General features: G+C 46.5%; 1 protein-coding gene across 5 annotated transcripts in view; it reads left to right on the top strand.

Annotated features, from left to right (window-relative positions):
* BDP1 (B double prime 1, subunit of RNA polymerase III transcription initiation factor IIIB) overlaps positions 1-19271 on the top strand; it is a 330901-nt gene that overhangs the window by 96079 nt on the left and 215551 nt on the right. For all 5 annotated transcript variants that reach the window (XM_030193306.1, XM_030193305.1, XM_030193308.1 and 2 more), the window contains 3 exons: positions 14308-14384; positions 16572-16686; positions 16983-17065. In XM_030193306.1, the coding sequence (XP_030049166.1) occupies positions 14308-14384; positions 16572-16686; positions 16983-17065 (275 nt within the window). The remainder of the gene's footprint in view (positions 1-14307; positions 14385-16571; positions 16687-16982; positions 17066-19271) is intronic.

The following is a 19271-nucleotide window of genomic DNA, read 5'->3' as shown; positions in this document are numbered from 1 at the left end:
TTTCTGCACACTTTTGGTTTCAGCCAAAAGGTTTTAATTTTCAACCATGTTTTGGTTTCGACTGAAAATGATCATGTGTTTGCCAAAAATATGTGTTTTGTCCTGTTTGTCTCTCTTCTCCTCCCCTCAAACATGAATTGGTTCCTCCCCCCCTCCCCCCCCCCCCCCCCCCCGGAACTTATCTTACAATCTCTGGTGGTCTAGGAGTGTAGTTGGCGCAGGAGTGATCCTCAGTTACTTCTGCATATTTCAATTCTGTTCTGTTAGTCCTATCAAACTGTGACTGAGTGTCGCTCCAAGTATGGCCCAAAGTCAGTCATTGTAAAAGCACTGTGGCTTTTAGTTTTCATTAGCTGCAGTCCATGTATGTGGAGCTTATTTTGCTTGGAGGTAAAATATTGTCTTTCGTTATTTAAATTATTATATTCTGCCTTGGATACTGTGGGTTAACAGAAATATGCAGACTGCATGCTCTGACAATCCCCAGCAGACCTCACTGGTCCACATTTGCACAACCAAACTTGAGGATTTGGCTTCAGCGGAAACCAGGTGGTGAGTGTTGGCTGCAGTTTTGGTTTCAACCAAAAGCTTCAGACAGTTTTGGTAATTTTGGTTTCAGCCGAAACTGGAAAAAGCAGTTTCGTTCGACTTCTGCATCCTCAAAACTCGTATCTCCCCCAACAACAGATGCAAATCAGAACTAGCACATTCCTCCATGGAAGTTGCCATACAAGAATAGATATATTCTGATTTTCATGCCATTTGAGCAATAGTAACTTAATTTCTCCGAGGACAAGCAGGCTGCTTGTTCTTACCACTGCATACCGCAGGAACTCACTGCCCATCCATGTCTTCTCCCGTCCTGCTCACTACTGCAATACCCAACCCACCCCTGTCCCACACCACCTCACCATCTCTCCTGTCCTCCTCCTTCCTAGCTCTCAACCTTCAACACCTTCTTGCCATTAACTCTTCCCCATTCCTCCTAAGCGCATCCCGTATTCGTTGCCTTCGTCGCCCTACCCTCCCCCACCCTCTTACGCACCCTCTTGCTCCTTCTCCTGCTATCCGCGGGAGACATCAATCCCAACCCTGGTCCCCCACACCTGTCCTCGTCCTATCCATGCAAACGATTCCGCGATGTCTCCAATCTCATCTCTATTCCCCTCCTCCCCCCCCTCTTCCCTCCCCTTCTCGTGTGCCCTGTGGAACGCCCGCTCGGTCTGCAACAAACTTTCCTTCACCCATGATCTCTTCATCTCCCGTTCCCTTCAACTGCTCGCCCTAACTGAAACCTGGCTCACCCCTGACGACTCTGCCTCAGTCGCGGCCCTATGCCATGGAGGTTATCTTTTCTCCCACTCTTCCCGCCCAGTTGGCCGCGGAGGTGGCGTCGGGTTACTACTTTCGCCCTCTTGCAGCTTTCAACCCCTCCTCCTACCGCAGTCTCACTGCTTCTCATCTTTTGAAGTTCACTCCATCCGTCTATTCTACCCGCTGCCACTCAGAGTTGCTGTCATCTACCGCCCCCCTGACAAGTCCCTCTCCTCCTTTCTTACCGACTTCGATGCCTGGCTCTCCGTTTTTCTTGAACCCTCATCCCCATCCCTCATTCTTGGAGACTTTAACATACATGCTGATGACCCATCCGACCCTTACGCTTCTCAGTTCCTCACTCTGACCTCCTTCAACCTCCAACTGAGCTCCACCACCCCAACTCACCGAACTGGCCATTGTCTTGACCTCGTCCTCTCCTCTACCTGCTCACCTTCCAATTTCTGCGCATCAGCTCTTCCTCTCTCTGACCATCACCTGATCACCTTCACACTTCATCACCCTCCCCCTCAGTCCCGCCCAACACTAACCACCACTTCCAGAAATCTCCAGGCTGTTGACTCTCCCACATTATCCTCTAGTATCTCTAATCTCCTCCCTTTCATCATGTCCTCCGAGTCTGTCGACAAGGCTGTCTCCGCTTACAATACCACTCTCTCCTCTGCCCTAGACACCCCTGCACCATCCATTTCCCGTCCCACAAGGCGTACTAATCCCCAACCCTGGATGACCCCTTGCATCCGATACCTTCACTCCTGCGCCCGATCGGCTGAACACCTCTGGAGGAAATCTCGCACTCATTCTGATTTCATTCATTATAAATTCATGCTATCCTCTTTCCAGGCCTCCCTATTCCTTGCCAAACAGGACTATTATACCCAACTGACTAACTCTCTCAGCTCTAACCCTCGTCTTCTCTTTGCCACCCTTAACTCCCTCCTCAAAGTGCCCTCCGCTCCCACACCCTCATCACTCTCTCCCCAATCACTGGCTGACTACTTCCGCGACAAGGTGCAAACGATCAACCTCGAATTCACCACCAAGCCCCCTTCTCCTATTCACCCTTTAACCCACTCCCTCAGCCGACCAACCCAGGCCTCCTCCTCCTCTGTTCCTGTTATCACCGAGGAGGAAACCGCCCACCTTCTTTCCTCCTCGAAATGCACCACCTGTTCTTCTGATCCCATCCCCACCAACTTACTTAACACCATCTCTCCTACTGTCACCTCCCCATCTGTCATATCCTCAACCTCTCTCTCTCCACTGCAACTGTCCCTGACACCTTCAAGCATGCTGTAGTCACACCACTCCTCAAAAAACCTTCACTAGACCCTACCCTACCCTCCAACTACCGCCCCATTTCCCTTATGCCTTTCCTCTCCAAGGTACTTGAACGCGCCGTCCACAGCTGTTGCCTTGATTTTCTCTCCTCTCATGCCATCCTCGACCCTCTTCAATCCGGTTTTCGCCCTCTACACTCGACAGAAACGGCACTCACTAAAGTCTGTAATGACCTGTTCCTTGCCAAATCCAAGGGTCAATACTCCATCCTCATCCTCCTCGACCTATCCACCGCTTTTGACACTGTCAATCACAACTTCTTGCCACACTGTCCTCATTTGGATTCCAGGGCTCTGTCCTCTCCTGGTTCTCCTCTTATCTCTCCAACCGTACCTTCAGAGTACATTCTCAAGGATCTTCCTCCACACCCATCCCGCTCTCTGTTGGAGTTCCTCAGGGATCTGTCCTTGGACCCCTTCTTTTTTTCAATCTACACCTCTTCCCTGGGCTCGCTGATCGCATCTCATGGTTTTCAATATCATCTTTATGCCGACGACACCCAGCTTTATCTCTCCACTCCAGACATCACTGCGAAAACCAAGGCCAAAGTATCGGCCTGCTTATCCGACATTGCTGCCTGGATGTCTAACCACCACCTGAAACTGAACATGGCCAAGACCGAGCTTATTGTCTTTTCACCCAAACCTACTTCTCCTCTCCTTCCACTCTCTATCTCAGTCGATAACACCCTCATCCTCCCCGTCTCATCTGCCCGCAACCTCGGAGTCATCTTCGACTCCTCCCTCTCCTTCTCTGCGCATATCCAGCAGATAGCCAAGACCTGTCGCTTCTTTCTCTACAACATCAGCAAAATTTGCCCCTTCCTCTCTGAGCACACCACACGAACACTCGTCCACTCTCTCATTACCTCTCGCCTTGACTACTGCAACCTACTCCTCACTGGCCTCCCACTTAGCCATCTATCCCCCCTTCAATCCGTTCAGAACGCTGCTGCTCGTCTTATCTTCCGTCAGAACCGACATGCCCATATCACCCCTCTCCTCAAGTCACTTCACTGGCTCCCGATCAGGTACCACATACAGTTCAAGCTTCTCCTACTTACCTACAAATGCACTCGATCTGCAGCCCCTCATGACCTCTCTACCCTCATCTCCCCTTTCGTTCCTACTCGAAACCTTCGCTCTCAGGTCAAATCCCTCCTCTCAGTACCCTTCTCCACCACCGCCAACTCCATGCTCTGCCCTTTCTGCCTCGCCTCACCCTATGCTTGGAATAAACTACCTGAACCCATACGCCAAGCCCCCTCCCTGCCCATCTTCAAATCCTCACTCAAAGCCCACCTCTTCAATGTCGCCTTCGGCACATAACCGCTATATCTCCATTCAGGATATCTAGACTGCCCCAACTTGACATTTCATCCTTTAGATTGTAAGCTCCTTTGAGCAGGGACTGGCCTTTTTTGTGAAACTGTACAGCGCTGCGTAACCCTAGTAGCGCTTTAGAAATGTTAAGTAGTAGTAGATGTCTGTGTCGGCCCGGGAACCGGCATTTTTGCAAGCAAAATATTTAAAAATCTTGCCAGAGCCTTCTGGCGCGTGTGCGTAAGCATTCCCGCTCAGTTATTTTTTCTCCGCGGTGAGGTGCGGTTGAGTTGTTTCTACGCTCCTCTTAGGCCCGGGAAAGAGTCTTCTGTTTTTCTGGCTTTTGCCTTATTTCTTTTAATAGATATTTACATTAAAAAAAAAAAAAAAACTTCCCTTAGTTTTCGTTAGTTTTTTGTACCCTTTTAAAGTTTTCTTTCTTTTTCGACGTGGCCGGGTTGCTCCTTTCTTTTTGTGTCCTTGTTTCTTTTAACAGGCACAATCGCATCTTTTGATTTCGCCTAACCCATTTTTCCTTCCATGTCATTGAAGACACCCAGCGGCTTCAAACGTTGTACTCTGTGCAACTGGACCATCTCGGGTACCGATACCCACGTCTTGTGTATCCAGTGCCTTGGGCCCGACTATAGCCAAGCCGCTTGTAGTCTGTGTTTTCACATGAAGAAACAGACTCAAGTGTCTCGAGAGGCCCAACAAGAGAAGTTTTTTGGTGCTTGGTCCGGTCCTTCGACATCGGTACCGAGGTCGGCGTCATCGACATCGAGGGACGCATCAACCTAGGGAGCGAAGGTAATGGCTGCAGAATGACCAACTCATGCTGGGAGCAGTGTGGCATCGAGTGGGTCGCCACATGTCTCGAGGCCTCCTGTTATGCAGGCCCCCGGGACCGACCTTTGTTGGACCCGGCCCCGAGGAGACGTGAGGATTCCACGGCTTCCTCATCGGTACCGAGGAGTCTCTATGACGGGCGAAGAAGCACCGTCATCGTTCTCCTTCGATACACAGTGCTGGGAGCTCCGGGGCGTTGAGGGATTTGGCACCCGAGAAGCGTCGGCGCCGAGAAGATCGCTCTCCCTCTATTCAGGAGGTGCCGATGCGTCGGTCTAGCAGCCCTGTACCTGCTCCCGAGCCTCGACAGATTCTGCCACCTGCTCTTATACCGACCCCGCAGCCTTGTCCGATGGCGGCTCTTGACAAGCGCATCAGGGCCCTGCTTCCAGAGCTTCTGGAAGGGTTACTGCGCCAGTCTGCTTCGGTGTCGGGGGTGCTTGCACCTTCCATACCGTCTGCTGCAGCGGTATCTGGCCCTTCGCCTGTGGTGATCTCCCTGACCTCGGTGCCGCCTGCCACCCAGGTCGACTTCCCTTTGACGTCGGTAGAGGAAGCTTCACTGGAGTCCAGGCGGGCGTCGACTTCTCAGCACCGCCATTGAGGATGTCGTTCCTCGGCATCGAGGCAGGCTTAGTTTCGGACTGCTCTGAGAGATGTCTTGTCCGATACTGAAGATGAGCGTTCGTAGAAGGAAGAGGAGGATCCCAGGTACTTTTCATTTGATGAGTTCTATGGGATTCCTTCTGAACCTTCCCCTCCACCAGAAAGCAGACTGTCTCCACCGGAGTCTATCCTTTACCTCCTTTGTACGGGAAATGGCTGCGGCTATTCACTTCCCTATGGAGGTTGAGGATGAGCCCAGGGCTGAGATGCTCGAGGTCCTGGATTATCCTTCTCCACCAAGAGAAGCTGCAACGGCTCCTTTGCATAATGTACTGAAGGGAAGTCCTTATGTGAAACCGGTCATTCCCTCTGTCTAACCCCGTGATCCCGAAAAGAACTGAATCCCAATATCGGATCCACGGGGAAACTGGATTGATGTTCTAGTACATATTGTGTTGTCATTGCAAGTAGTATACCATGCCATACTTTGTATTGTTGTTCAAATATTTTTACTGCTCTAATTACCTGCTTCTCATGTTTGATCTATTCTTACTGTACACCGCCTTGAGTGAATTCCTTCAAAAAGGCGGTAAATAAATCCTAATAAATAAAATAAATAAATTCCATGGTGGTGGACTCCGCTCTCAAAAGAACCAAGAGTTCTAGGGACTATGCCTCGGCACCCCCAGGCAGAGAATCTAGGACCTTGGACTCTTTGGGGAGGAAGGCGTATCAGGCCGCTATGCTCACTGCCAAAATCCAGACATACCAGCTCTTCACGAGCATCCACTTGCGGAACTCGGTGAGGCAACTGTGTAGCTTGGTTGATGCACTCCCTCCGGAGCAGGCCAAGGCTTTTCGTTAGGTTGTCAGGCAGCAGAAGGCGTGTTGAAAATTCCTGTCCAGGGGTACATTCTACACGTTTGATGTAACATCCAGGATCGCTGCCCAAGGTATAGTGATGCGCAGACTCTCATGGCTGCATGTCTCTGACCTGGATCATTCGGTCCAGCAGCAGATGGTGGATGTTCCTTGCCGGTGAGAAAGTAGAAGATCTGGTTGACCAGCTCAAAAAGCACAATGATGCTATGGATTCTCTCTCTCGCCGGGCGTCTTCTGCTACTACCTCCTCATCTAGGAGGTTTTTTGGAGGGAAGAGGAGTGCTCCCTATTCCTATGCTAGGCGTAGGTACACTCTGCTTCTCGGCAGCTTGTCCAGGCTCAGTTCCAGCGCGCTCGTTCTCGTCAACAGCGTGCGCCTAACGCCACTGCGGCTCCCCAGCAAAACTAAGGGACGGGCTTTTGACTGTTCCAGTTCAGGATAGCCTCAGTAAAAGTGTCCGTGCCGGACGACTTGCCGGTTGGGGGGAGGTTGATATTTTTTCACCAAAGGTGGCCTCTCACAACCTCTGACCGGTGGGTTCTTCAAATAGTCCGGTCAGGATGCACCCTCAATCTGGAATTCAAACCTCCAAATTGTACACCGGGAACTCATTCTTACTGTTCCCAGCAGAAACAGGTACTTGCAGAGGAACTCTCTGCCCTTCTACAGGCCCAAGCGGTCAAACCCGTTCCACCAGGGGAAGAAGGGCTGCGATTCTATTCCAGGTACTTCCTTGTGCAAAAGAAAACGGGGGATGTGTCCCATCCTAGACCTAAGGGCCCTGAACAAATTTCTAGTCCGAGAAAAGTTCAGGATGGTTTCCCTGGGCACCCTTCTTCCCATGATTCAGGAAAACGATTGGTTATGCTCTCTGTACTTAAAGGATGCTTACACCCATATCTCGATACTTCCAGCTCACAGGAAGTATCTTCGATTTCGGCTGGGAGCACAGCACTTTCAGTACTGTGTACTGCCTTTTGGCCTGGCGTCTGCGCCCAGACTGTTTACCTAATGCCTAGCTGTAGTCGCAGCGTCACTACGCAGGCTGGGAGTGCATGTGTTTCCTTATCTCGACGATTGGCTGGTGAAGAGCACCTCGAAGGATGGTTCTCTGGAGTCCATGCGAATGACTATTTGGGTGCTAGAGCTACTGGGGTTCGTCATAAATTATCCCAAGTCCCATCTCACCCCAGTCCAAAAATTGGAATTCATTGGAGCCCTATTGAAAACTCAGATCAAGGCAAGGGCGGACAACCTTCTGTCCCAGGTGTCCGTGGTTCGAGTGTCTCAGCAGGTCACGGCTCAGCAGATGTTGAGACTTCTGTGGCACATGGTCTCCACAGTTCATGTAACACCCATGGCACGTCTACATATGAGATCAGCTCAGTGGACCCTAGTGGTTTCAAGCTGCGGGGGATCTACAGGATGTAGTCCAACTGTCCACCAGCTTTCAGAATTCTCTTCAGTGGGGGACGATTCGATCCAATTTGACCATGGGACCACCATTCCAAGTTCCTCAGCCAGAGAAAGTGCTGACGACGGATTCATCTCTCCTAGGGTGGGGAGCTTATGTATATGGGCTCCACACTCAGGGAGACTGGTCCTTTCAGGAAAAAGGTCTGCAGATCAATCTCCTGGAATTAAGAGCGATCTGGAACGCTCTAAAGGCTTTCAGAGATTGGTTGTCCAACCAAGTAATCTTAATTCAGACAGACAATCAGGTTGCCATGTACTACACCAACAAGCAGGGGTGCACCGGATTTTGCCCTCTGTGTCAGGAAGCCATCCAGATGTGGCTTTGGGCTCGCCGTCACGCCATGTTTCTTCAAGCCACTTATCTGGCAGGCGTAAACAACAGTCTGGCTGACAGGTTGAATAGGATAATGCAACCTCACGAGTGGTCGCTGAACATGGGCGTAGTCTGCAAGATCTTCCGAGCGTGGGGCACCCCCTCGGTGGATCTTTTTGCCACTCAGATCAATCACAAAGTCCCTCAGTTCTGTTCCAGGCTTCAGGCCCATGACAGACTAGCGTCAAATGCCTTTCTTCTGCATTGGGGGACAGGCCTTTTGTATGCGTATCCTCCCATACCTCTAGTATGGAAGTCATTGCTGAAACTCAAGCAAGACTGCGGAACCATAATCCTGATTGCACCCTTCTGGCCACGTCAGATTTGTTTCCCTCTTCTTCTGGAGTTGTCCTCCGAGAAACTGTGGAGATTGGACTGTTTTCCAACCCTCATCTCTCAGAACGAGGGGTCACTTCTACAACCCAACCTCCAGTCTCTGGCTCTCACGGCCTGGATGTTGAGAGCTTAGAATTTGCCTGCATGGGTCTTTCGGAGGGTGTCTCCCGAGTCTTGCTTGCTTCCAGGAAAGATTCCACGAAGAGGTGTTGCTCTTTCAAATGGAGGAGGTTTGCCGTCTGGTGTGACAGCAAGGCCCTAGATCCTCTTCCTTGTCCTACACAAATCTTGCTTGAATACCTTCTACACTTGTCAGAGTCTGGTCTCAAGACCAACTCTGTAAGAGTTCACCTTAGTGCGATTAGTGCTTTTCATCACCGTGTAGAGGGTGAGCCTATCTCTGGACAGCCTTTAGTTGTTCACTTCATGAGAGGTTTGCTTTTGTCAAAGTCCCCTGTCAGACCTCCACCAGTGTCATGGGATCTCAACGTCGTTCTCACCCAGCTGATGAAACCTCCTTTTGAGCCACTGAATTCCTGCCATCTGAAGTACTTGACCTGGAAGGTCGTTTTCTTGGTGGCTGTTACTTCAGCTCATAGAGCCGGAGGGGGGGCGCCGTGCTGCACCCGGGGGGGAGGTGCGTGACGGCGACCCGCCCCGGGTGCCAGCTGCCCCCGCTGCGGCACTGGAAAGACCAAAGGTTCATCGAGCCCAGCATCCGGTTTCCAACAGTGGCCAATCCAGGTCACAAATACCCGGCAAGATCCCCAAAATGTACAAAACATTTTATACTGCTTATCCCAGAAATAGTGGATTTTCCCCAAGTCCATTTAATAATTGTCTATGGACTTTTCCTTTAGGAAGCCGTCCAAACCTTTTTTAAACTCCACTAAGCTAACCGCCTTTACCACATTCTCTGGCAACGAATTCCAGAGTTTAATTACACGTTGAGTGAAGAAAAATTTTCTCTGATTCGCTTTAAATTTACTACATTGTAGCTTCATCGCATGCCCCCTAGTCCTAGTATTTTTGGGGGCATGCGATGAAGCTACAATGTAGTAAATTTAAAACGAATCAGAGAAAATTGGTTACATGTAAAACAGTGGCAAATCCTCCCCAAATATAGAGCAAGGGATCATAAATTATAAATAGAAATATGAAGGCAAAAAATGAACTGATAACCCTAAGAAGTCAAACTTGACATGCACTGCAACACTGGAGAAACAAACAAACAAAAAAAAACATTTCCTTTTGTACTGAACACAATGCAAAGACATCCATAATGCACATTTCCCAAAACAGACATATTCCAGTTCAATAAAATCAAAATAAAACCACATTTTTTCTACTTCTGTTCTCTTTATTTTATTTTTCAATCATGTTGACTTCAGTTTCTCTTTTCTGCTATCCTGTCTGTCTTTTGATCTTTCCAGTGGCTGCTACCCATTTGTCATTTCTTCTCTCCTGTTCTTCTTTCCATTCCCTCATTGCATCTGTCTGTGCTCTACTGTTCTTGGTTTCCTGTCCTCACTTTTTCAGTTTGAATGTTTAGTTTTACTATTTTAAATGAGTTCCTTTCATTTCTGCGTTTTTATAGATTGTACACCGCTGTGCTCTGCCTTGTCAGTTACAGCAGTTTCGCAAGTCCTAATAAACTAAACTAAATAGATTTCTTTCTCTCTCTCTCTCTCTCTCTCTCTCTCTCAAAATACAGTAGTGGAGTTCATAAATCCCAGCAGTCTGGTTTATCTTAGAATAGCGGCTGGGGGGGGGGGGGGGGGGTGCAGCTGGAGAAAGCAAAAGGATAGAAGGTGTGGCCACACAAACCCCAGCATTTTGTTTTGATTTCTTTAGAACAGTGCTCCTTCCCTGCATCATAGCTACAAGTGGTGCTTAATATGATTTCATTTCTGGTGTGTGGAGAAACTAAACAAGTGCCACACACAGCAGCATCTGGGGAAAGGAGCACCGCTCTGAAGAAATCAAGACAATGCTGGGGCTTGTGCAGCCTTGTCGTCTGCCCTTGTGCTTCCTACAGCTGCTACCATCTCTTCAGAGCCACTGTCCTGCGACTTACCTCCCACCCCAGTTGAAAATCACTGTTCTAGACATATCAGTTAATATTTGAATATGTGACCCCAAAAACTGCTGATTAAAATGTCTGAAATAGTCTAGGTGGCCAGAAGGGTATTACCATAATTGGTTCCATGGAACTTCCTAAGAATTCAGTTAAATTCAGAGAGTCCACTTAAGACCCTTGGTCTTCCTATGCTCCCAGAGTCTTGAATGCCACTTTAATATGCTGCCTGCCCTTTAGTTACAGGCACTAAACTTCACTAGGAATTTAAGTCAGTTAGATCTTAACTCTCTGGCATTATTGTGCTCATTCCGTTACAACTCTTTGAATAGGCCGTAATTTGGATTGATACTCTTTGTGCAAATATGGCATCATTGGCTTCCTATTGTCAACAGAGTACATTTTAAGATCCTGGTTTTGACCCATAAGGCCTTTTATTCTGGCAGTCCACTTTACTTTTGTCTTATCACTCCACACAAACCTGTTTGGGTACTTTGTTGCTAGCATGAGCATCAATTATCTCTTTTCACAATCACATATACCAGATCTGAGACACCTAAATACAGTGCTTTCTCCTTTTTCAGCACCTTCCCTTAAGAGTGCTATGCCCCTTTCTCTTCACTTTTAAATCTCCATATAGAAAATTCAGGAGAAGCCTTAAGATCCATTTGTTTGTGCTTAGCTTCAATAGATGGTAGGGTTCATCTTGGAGCCCAGTGATGAGGCCAGTGGTGAGCGAATAATACTTAAAACCCTTCCTCTCCTATAAGTTAATGGAATTTATTCGTCTGTTATTGACTATACCTCTTTTGTTATTTTATTATGAAAGGTGATAAAATCAGATATGGATTTATAAGAGCTACTTGTATTTTCTGAATAATTATTTCATGTACAGATTATTTCTTTAGAGATGTTTTGGGGGCTTTAGTGGTCTCGACCCATCCTAGTTTTCTCTTAACCAGCCTATTTCTCTTCTCTAATACCAAGTTAATTGAGAAGTGGTTGAAGTAAACAATCTGTGCATGATGAGCAAGAGCAAGTATAAGCTATGAACTGCCATTTTACAAGTAGCATCAATAGAAATCAAACAAAATAAAACATGGAAAAGAAAATAAGATACCTTTTTTATTGGACATAACTTAATACATTTCTTGATTACCTTTCAAAGGTTGCCCTTCTTCGTCAGATCGGAAATAAGCAAATGTGCTAGCTGACAGTGTATAAAAGTGAAAACATTCAAGCATTACTATGACAGGGTGGGAGGATGGGGGTGGGTAGGAGGTATGTAGCATGAAATCTGCCTACATTTTGGGCTCTTACCATGGACTTGTGATCTGAATTAGAAACAGGATACTGGGCTTGATGGATCTTTGGTCTGACCCAATATGGCAATTATGGTCTTTTTACCCACAGTAGTTTACACATGTTCAGGAAAATGTGCTTATTTTAGGAGGGGGGAGGGAGGAGAGGGAACTGGATGCATATTTGAGGCATCAATAAATGTTTAGTTTAATTTCTTGATATTCTGCCTTTCAAACTTTACAGAACCACAAAATGGTTTAGAATATATAGGATGCCACTAGCCTTGTTATTGCTATTATGGACTGTGCAGATAGCATAATCTTGCCTTACTACATTAAGTACACAGTCTCTCTAACAATGTAACCATTGTTACAGATTCAGCACATCACCATAGAAAATGCGCACGCATTCTCTTAGAGAATTGTCAGCGCAGAAGAGGCTGTGAAAAGCATTGAGCTGTTTAGAGATAATTATACTAATGGTTCAACAACTGATGATGAAACCAGGTTACCAACAGTACAGACACTCAGGGGCTCATTTTCAAAGCACTTAGACTTCCATAGGTTGCTGTGTAACTTTATAAGTCTACTAGTATAAAAGGCCCGTTTCGGTAGGCAATGAAACGGGCGCTAGCAAGGTAATCCCCCCCCCCCCCCCCGCAGTGCCCCTCCTGTCTCCCCTCCCCCCCCCTGCAGCCACCCATCTCGTCTCAGGACCCCCTCCCCACCAACCCTCCTCTCCCCCTGCAGCCACGCATGTGCAGCGGCCCTCCTCTCTCCCCTGCCCCCCCTGCAGCCATCCATGTCCAGCGACCCTCCTCTCCCACTGCCCCCCCTGCAGCCACCCATGTCCAGCAACCCTCCTCTCCCCCTGCCCCCACCCATGTCCAACGACCCTCCTGTCCTTTCCCCTTGCCCCCCCTGTAGCCACCCATGTCCAGTGACCCACCTCGCTCCCCTACCCCCCCTGCAGCCACCCATGTCCAGCGACCCTCCTGTCTCCCCTGCCCCCCCCCCCCTGCAGCCACCCATCTCGTCTCAGGACCCCCTCCCCACCAACCCTCCTCTCCCCCTGCAGCCACGCATGTGCAGCGGCCCTCCTCTCTCCCCTGCCCCCCCTGCAGCCATCCATGTCCAGCGACCCTCCTCTCCCACTGCCCCCCCCTGCAGCCACCCATGTCCAGCAACCCTCCTCTCCCCCTGCCCCCACCCATGTCCAACGACCCTCCTCTCCTTTCCCCTTGCGTCCCTTCTGTCTCCCCTGTCCCCCCCTGCAGCCACCCATGTCCAGCAACCCTCTCCTCCCCCTGCCCCCCTCCAGCCACCCATGCCCAGCGACCCTCCCCTCCCCCCTCGGCACATCACCCAAGTCCCTACCCCCCCCGGTGCATCACCCAAGCCCCTACCCCCCCTCGGGCACATCAACCCCCTCGCCACCCGCAGCCGCCAATACTAACGCTGTCCGGCCGCTGCTGCGTCTCCTGTTGAGCAGCAGCGGCCGGTACAAAAAGAAAAAAGCAAACAAAAAGATTTTAAACCTGAAACACGGCTCCATAGACAGCCATCTGGCATTGGCTGTCATCTCTGCAGCTGTTCCTCCTCTCCCCTCTGATGTCGCTGCGCTCCTCCGGGGTTTTCCTGCAGGGGCAGTGACGTGCAGAGGAGAGGAGGAGCGGCTGCAGAGACGACAGCCAATGCCAGATGGCTGTCTACGGAGCTGCGTTTCAGGTTTAAAATCTTTTTTTTGCTTTTTTCTTTTTGTACCGGCAGCTGCTGCTCCACAGGAGAAGCAGCAGCTGCCGGACAGCGTTAGTATTGGTGGCTGCGGGTGGTGAGGGGGTTGATGTGCCCGAGAAGGGGGGGGGGGGGGGTAGGGGCTTTGGTGATGCGCTGGGGGAGGGTCTTGGGTGATGCGTCGAGGAGGGGGTAGGGGCTTGGGTGTTGCGCCGAGGGGAGGAGGCACTGAGAGTTGTTTCCCAGGCAGGGGGAGGAGTAGAGAAACTGCTCCTCCCCTTGCCTTGGAATCAGCTGTCAGTGAAGTCACTGACGTCAGTGAGTTCTAAGCTGCCTAGCAGACCACCTCTGAGAGAGCCACAGTCCCAGGCACATTAGAACGTTGGAGGTGAGAATATTATATTATGCTTTGAAAATATGCCTCTCTGTACATTTTCACATTATGATGGCTTTTTTTATTGATTCAAATCTTAGTATCTTACCATTATTTTATCTTATTTTGCTATGAATTGTTGTTGGATATGAACGTTCTCTGGTAATTTGCTTTCATTTATACCTTGGGATCAATTGCTTCTCTGGCAGTTCAAATCTGTGATTATAGCAGTTCTTATTTATGTTTTGTTATTAAGACTAAAGCATATTTAGCACCTCTGAAATCAATTCTTTCTTTATAGACACAGAATGCAGAAGTATGTGACCAAATCAGTCCAACTGAAGATAGCACTGCTGCAGAAAAAAGCCAGGAAGCACAGTGAGTGAAAGTACAGGTCTCAGCAAAGCAGTGGAACAGTCTTGTAATGACATTTAATCAGTAATATATGGCAGGGTGTGTCTGTTATAAGTTATTGTGTATTATTGTGTCTTGAAGCAATTCCACCTTGTTCTTTAAGAAATAGTTATATTCCAAGCTTTAGTCTATACGCTCTTTTTTTTTTCTCTAAAACTGTTTCTGTAAACCAACATTTTAAATTATTTTAATACAAATTTTTATGTAATCTTGTATATGTTAAAAACCGTTCATAATAGAATAATGGAGTGATTGAATGATTTAGTTGTAATGTTGACTACATTTATCTTTTGTAAATTGCAGAGGAAATAATTTATCAAAAACTTTTTTTCCAATAGTAAAGGGAAGATTCACAAATCTCTTATTTTTTGTTTGCTCTTGTTCTTGTTTTGCTGCCCTTGTATGTACACGTACTTTCTCATACATGCCTTCACTTTTCCTTTTGCTCCTGTAGAAGCAACAGATTTGAGCACAGGCAACAGTAACATTTCTAAATCAAATTCAGTTCCCAAACAATGAGAGATGCTGAGAAGGATCAGATGCACAACTTTTCATAGTTGCTCGCATAGTTAGGAGGTCTAAAGTCAGAAATGTTACAAACTTTAGTATAAATATCTCACACACATTATCCGCATGTTCGTCCTGGTCATGCTATAACTGACCAACACAGAAGTGTTTCCTCAAAATAAGGTTAGATTTTTTTTTTTTTTGTTACATTTGTACCCTGCGCTTTCCCACTCATGGCAGGCTCAATGCGGCTTACATGGGGCAATGGAGGGTTAAGTGACTTGCCCAGAGTCACAAGGAGCTGCCTGTGCCTGAAGTGGGAATCGAACTCAGTTCCCCAGGACCAAAGTCCACCACCCTAACCACTAGGCCACTCCGTCACTCCTTTTTTCTTTTGTTTTACTTTTGTAGCTAAATAAGCAGATAAATGCAAAGCATTATTTGTTTTAGATTTGTAACTTTCTTTTGTAGGTGAGGAGGACTGAGCGTAGAAACATTAGAAAATGACAGCAGATAAAGACCATAGAGCCAATTCAGTATGCCTATTAATACCAATCACTAAGCTCTACTGTACATTTTTTGTTTTAGATATCCTCTGGTTGTCTTATGCTTTCTTGAATTCAGATACATTCCTTGTCTCCACTACCTTCTCTGGGAGGCTTTTCCGTTCATCTACCACCTTTTTCATAAAGAAATATACTCTTAGATTATTCCAAATCAATCCCCTTATCTCTGTGACCCCTTTGTTCCAGTTGAAAGAGGCCTGCCTGCTGTTCATTGTGCCACAAAAGTATTATATCTCCTCACTCCCACCTTTCTTCAAAAGTATACATATTGAGATCTTTCTCTGCCCCCATACTCCTTTATGATGAAGACCATTGACCATTTTAGCAGCTGGATTTTTGACTGATCTATAGAAGATCAATCCCATCTGCCATTGTGCTTATATTGGTGATATCAAATCTGACCCTTCATATTATATTATTTCGTTTCATTGTTCTGAAATAAATTTCTAGATTGCTAATATCAGTGATGACACCTAGATTCTTTTACTGGGAGGTGACTCCTAATGTGGAACCTTGCATCATATAGCAATAATTTGGGTTCCTCTTTCCCACTTGTATCACTTTGCACTTCTCGTATTAAATGTCATCTGCCATTTAGATGCCCAGTCTCCCAGTCTTGTAAGGACCTTTTACCTGTACCCATAACCGTGCTCTGTCTTGTGTGGGGCCAAGGTTTTGTAATTTTTTTCAGCTGATTTTCATTTGCTTTCTGATATTCTTGATTTTCAGACGTGTGTAAAGGTATATTTGTTTCATGAGACATTTGGTACTTTATTTTTTAAAGGGTTTTTTCCTATATTTTTTGAGGGGGATTATTTGGTATTTTGCTCATGTCTTAATTTGTTGACTTTCCTTTTGTGTTTTGTGGTATGTATTGATTTGTTGTGATTTTATACTTGTGTTTGTTGTTTGAGGACTTGGGATTGGCAGGATGTAAACATTCTAAATAAGTTCTTGCATAATGACTGATGACTGGTCTAAAATATAGATGAGATTTGAGGTGGAAAGTGTTCTGTATGACCTTTAAAAGTGGATTCTGTCTAAAGAGCAGTACTATTTTATTTCTTTTCCTGCACAGTGGGCCAGTAAAAGCAGATCGAGGGTGGGTACATAGACCCAAGCCTAACTTGGCACAGGCTTCTGGGAAAAAAGAATTGCCCAGCCACTCAGAATCCACTGAAGTAGATGACAAGGTATGCTGGCCATTTTCTGGTTTCATATTCTTGGTCTTCATTAAATACTTAAGAAGCTAACAAATAATTTTTCAGTACAGAGCAAGTTGACTTCCCAGACTACATTTTTATTTCCCCGTTTCATTGTTGGAAAAGACAGGAAACTGCTAATCCATTTTTCAGTACTTCAATTATATAGTTACATGTACCAGATCTTTTGTTTTATAGCTAAAGGTAATTTCTTTATATGTGTTTTATTTTTTTTTAACAAAATAATATAATTTAAAAAGCTATTTGGTATTTATTTGGATTCACAGAATGTTGAGCAACTTGATGCACTGAATATTACAATGAAAGAAGCTGCAGAAGAGAAAGATGAAGACGTAGCAACTGACTTGAAGTAAGTATTGAGAGAACCGAAGCAGTATTTTATTTTGAGAGGCTTTTTGTTCCATTATATCAAATAGAACAATTTTTGGACTTTCTGCAAGAGTGGCTTTTCACAATGATGATATATTAGTTGATAAGAATCCTAGTTAGTGAGAAATCCTTTGCTCATATTGAGGCCTTCAGGTTTCCTCTGTATAGCCACTTTTTGACTTCTAGCTAGTCTGTCTGGTTTACTGAGTCACTGCAATGATGATGTGTTAAAGCATTTCTAAATGGAGTTCCCCCTTTTCCATAAAAGAAAGTGTTAGCCTAGGAGTGCTTTAAATAGATCTTAAACTCTGTCATCATAGTCATCCTATCAGGTATCTGTTTCCAGAGCAACAGCAAGAGTGACATATGGAGCAGAGCCAGCCTGTGGCATGTCATATCATGTCAATTATTTTTTTAATTATTCTTTTATTAAGGTCATACAAAGCAAGATAGAGGATCAGAAAACCATACAATACAGAAAGCAATTAGGAAGAAACCATCCACCGCGCTCCATTTTCAGTAGATAAGAGTTCATTTTTCCAAAATGTCAGTGATGGTACCTCCTATTTGCACCAGTGCAGCAAAATACATTTGTGGGCCAAGAAGAAAGCTTTATGTAACAACTAGTAAGAAAGGCCCGTTTCTGAGGCCAATGAAACGGGCGCTAGCAAGGCGCTTTCCTTACCACCCCCCTCCCCTTGTTGCTGGACTTACCCTCCGTGGTGATCGCGGTGGATCAGGTGTTCGGACGGCACTCTGTGGGGGGGGGGGGGGTGGAGGATCTGTGTAGGTCACTGTTTTTCTGTCTGCTTGGGGGTGGGGGGGGGGAGCGTCGGAGGGCAGTGGAACTGGGGATTCGTTGAGTGTCATTGCCCCGCCACGAATGTCATCACGTTGTGACGCGAGGGCGGGGCAAGCACTCATGGTGGAAAACTGATCTGGACCATGACAACTTAACTTGGAATGCTGGGTAAGTTTGCCTCATAGAGCGTTGGTGGTGCGTTTTATATAGAGAGATAAATTTGGCCCCTCACACAGTCCCAAGGAGACAAAGTTAGAATATAGTAAAGTGTCCGCTCTCAAGGGTATTCGCTTATCTAGAATTGGACAAAAAAAAAAGTTCGAGACTCTCCCAAAAAGAGCAAACTCATCCACAAGTCCAAAACACCTGCACCAACGATGCAGGTGAATTCTCACATTTCTGGCAGGTTGCTAAATCTGCTATTTTGGCCAAGTAGGCACAATGTGGAGACATGTAAAGCCTCAGAAGAAATTTGTATTGCTGCTTCTGCAGCCTGGCCTATGGGTGAGCTTTTTAAGATTTTTCATCCAATGTAGTCTCCTTGTCTCATTGTTTTCAAAAGTGGATGTTTTTTTTTTTAACCATTATATGAGAGGGTGTGGTCATGTGAAGAAAATATAGCGAGTGAGTAGGGTCCAAGTGTTGCTGCTACGCCAATGGAGTATAATAGGTAGTTCCATTAATCCAGTCCACCAGATGAAGTGTAATAACAGGCCACATTATATCTGTGCAGATCTGGGATTGCCAAAAGACAAGGACAATTGTTGCAATTAAATTCTTGGCTTCTTGTTGTTCTAGAGAAACTTTATCAAGTGCTTTGTAAAGGTCCTAATATCTCTAGCACTCAAATAGAGTTTGTAAGATGTACAGCCTTCTAAGAAAAAGGACCATCTTATATAACAAGATATCGCCTTGTAAGGTCAAGGGCAATGAGGTCCACAACTGTAATACTTCATCTGATTTCTTAAGTAACACATTAACATTCTCAGTATACATGTCATTGACATTCTTAGTTATATAAACGCTTAGGTATTTTAGTTTGGTATCCACCTGTTTAAGAGGAAAGAGGTCAGACCAGTCCAGCATTTGAATAATCCCACTAAGGGCATAGCTTCAGATTTGTACAAATTAAGCACTAAACCAGACACTCACCCATGGTAGTGCACCAAGTGCAAGAGTCTGAGCAAAGATGGCCTAGATTGCGTCAAAGCAAAGAGCATATCATCTGCAAAGGCCATACATTTCACACATTTCCTACGCACCTGCAAACCCTGAACTTCCGTGTCTTGTTGGATAACAATTAACAAAGGCTGTAATGCGAGAACAAACAGGAGGAGGGTGGGGCAGAGGGAGCCCTGATGTGTTACCCTAGCTATAGAGAAGA

Source organism: Microcaecilia unicolor, chromosome 2 (assembly GCF_901765095.1).
Source record: "Microcaecilia unicolor chromosome 2, aMicUni1.1, whole genome shotgun sequence".
In the NCBI taxonomy this organism is placed as follows: domain Eukaryota; kingdom Metazoa; phylum Chordata; class Amphibia; order Gymnophiona; family Siphonopidae; genus Microcaecilia; species Microcaecilia unicolor.
Note: the sequence above shows the minus strand (reverse complement) of the source record. Positions and strands in the feature narration are given on the sequence as shown.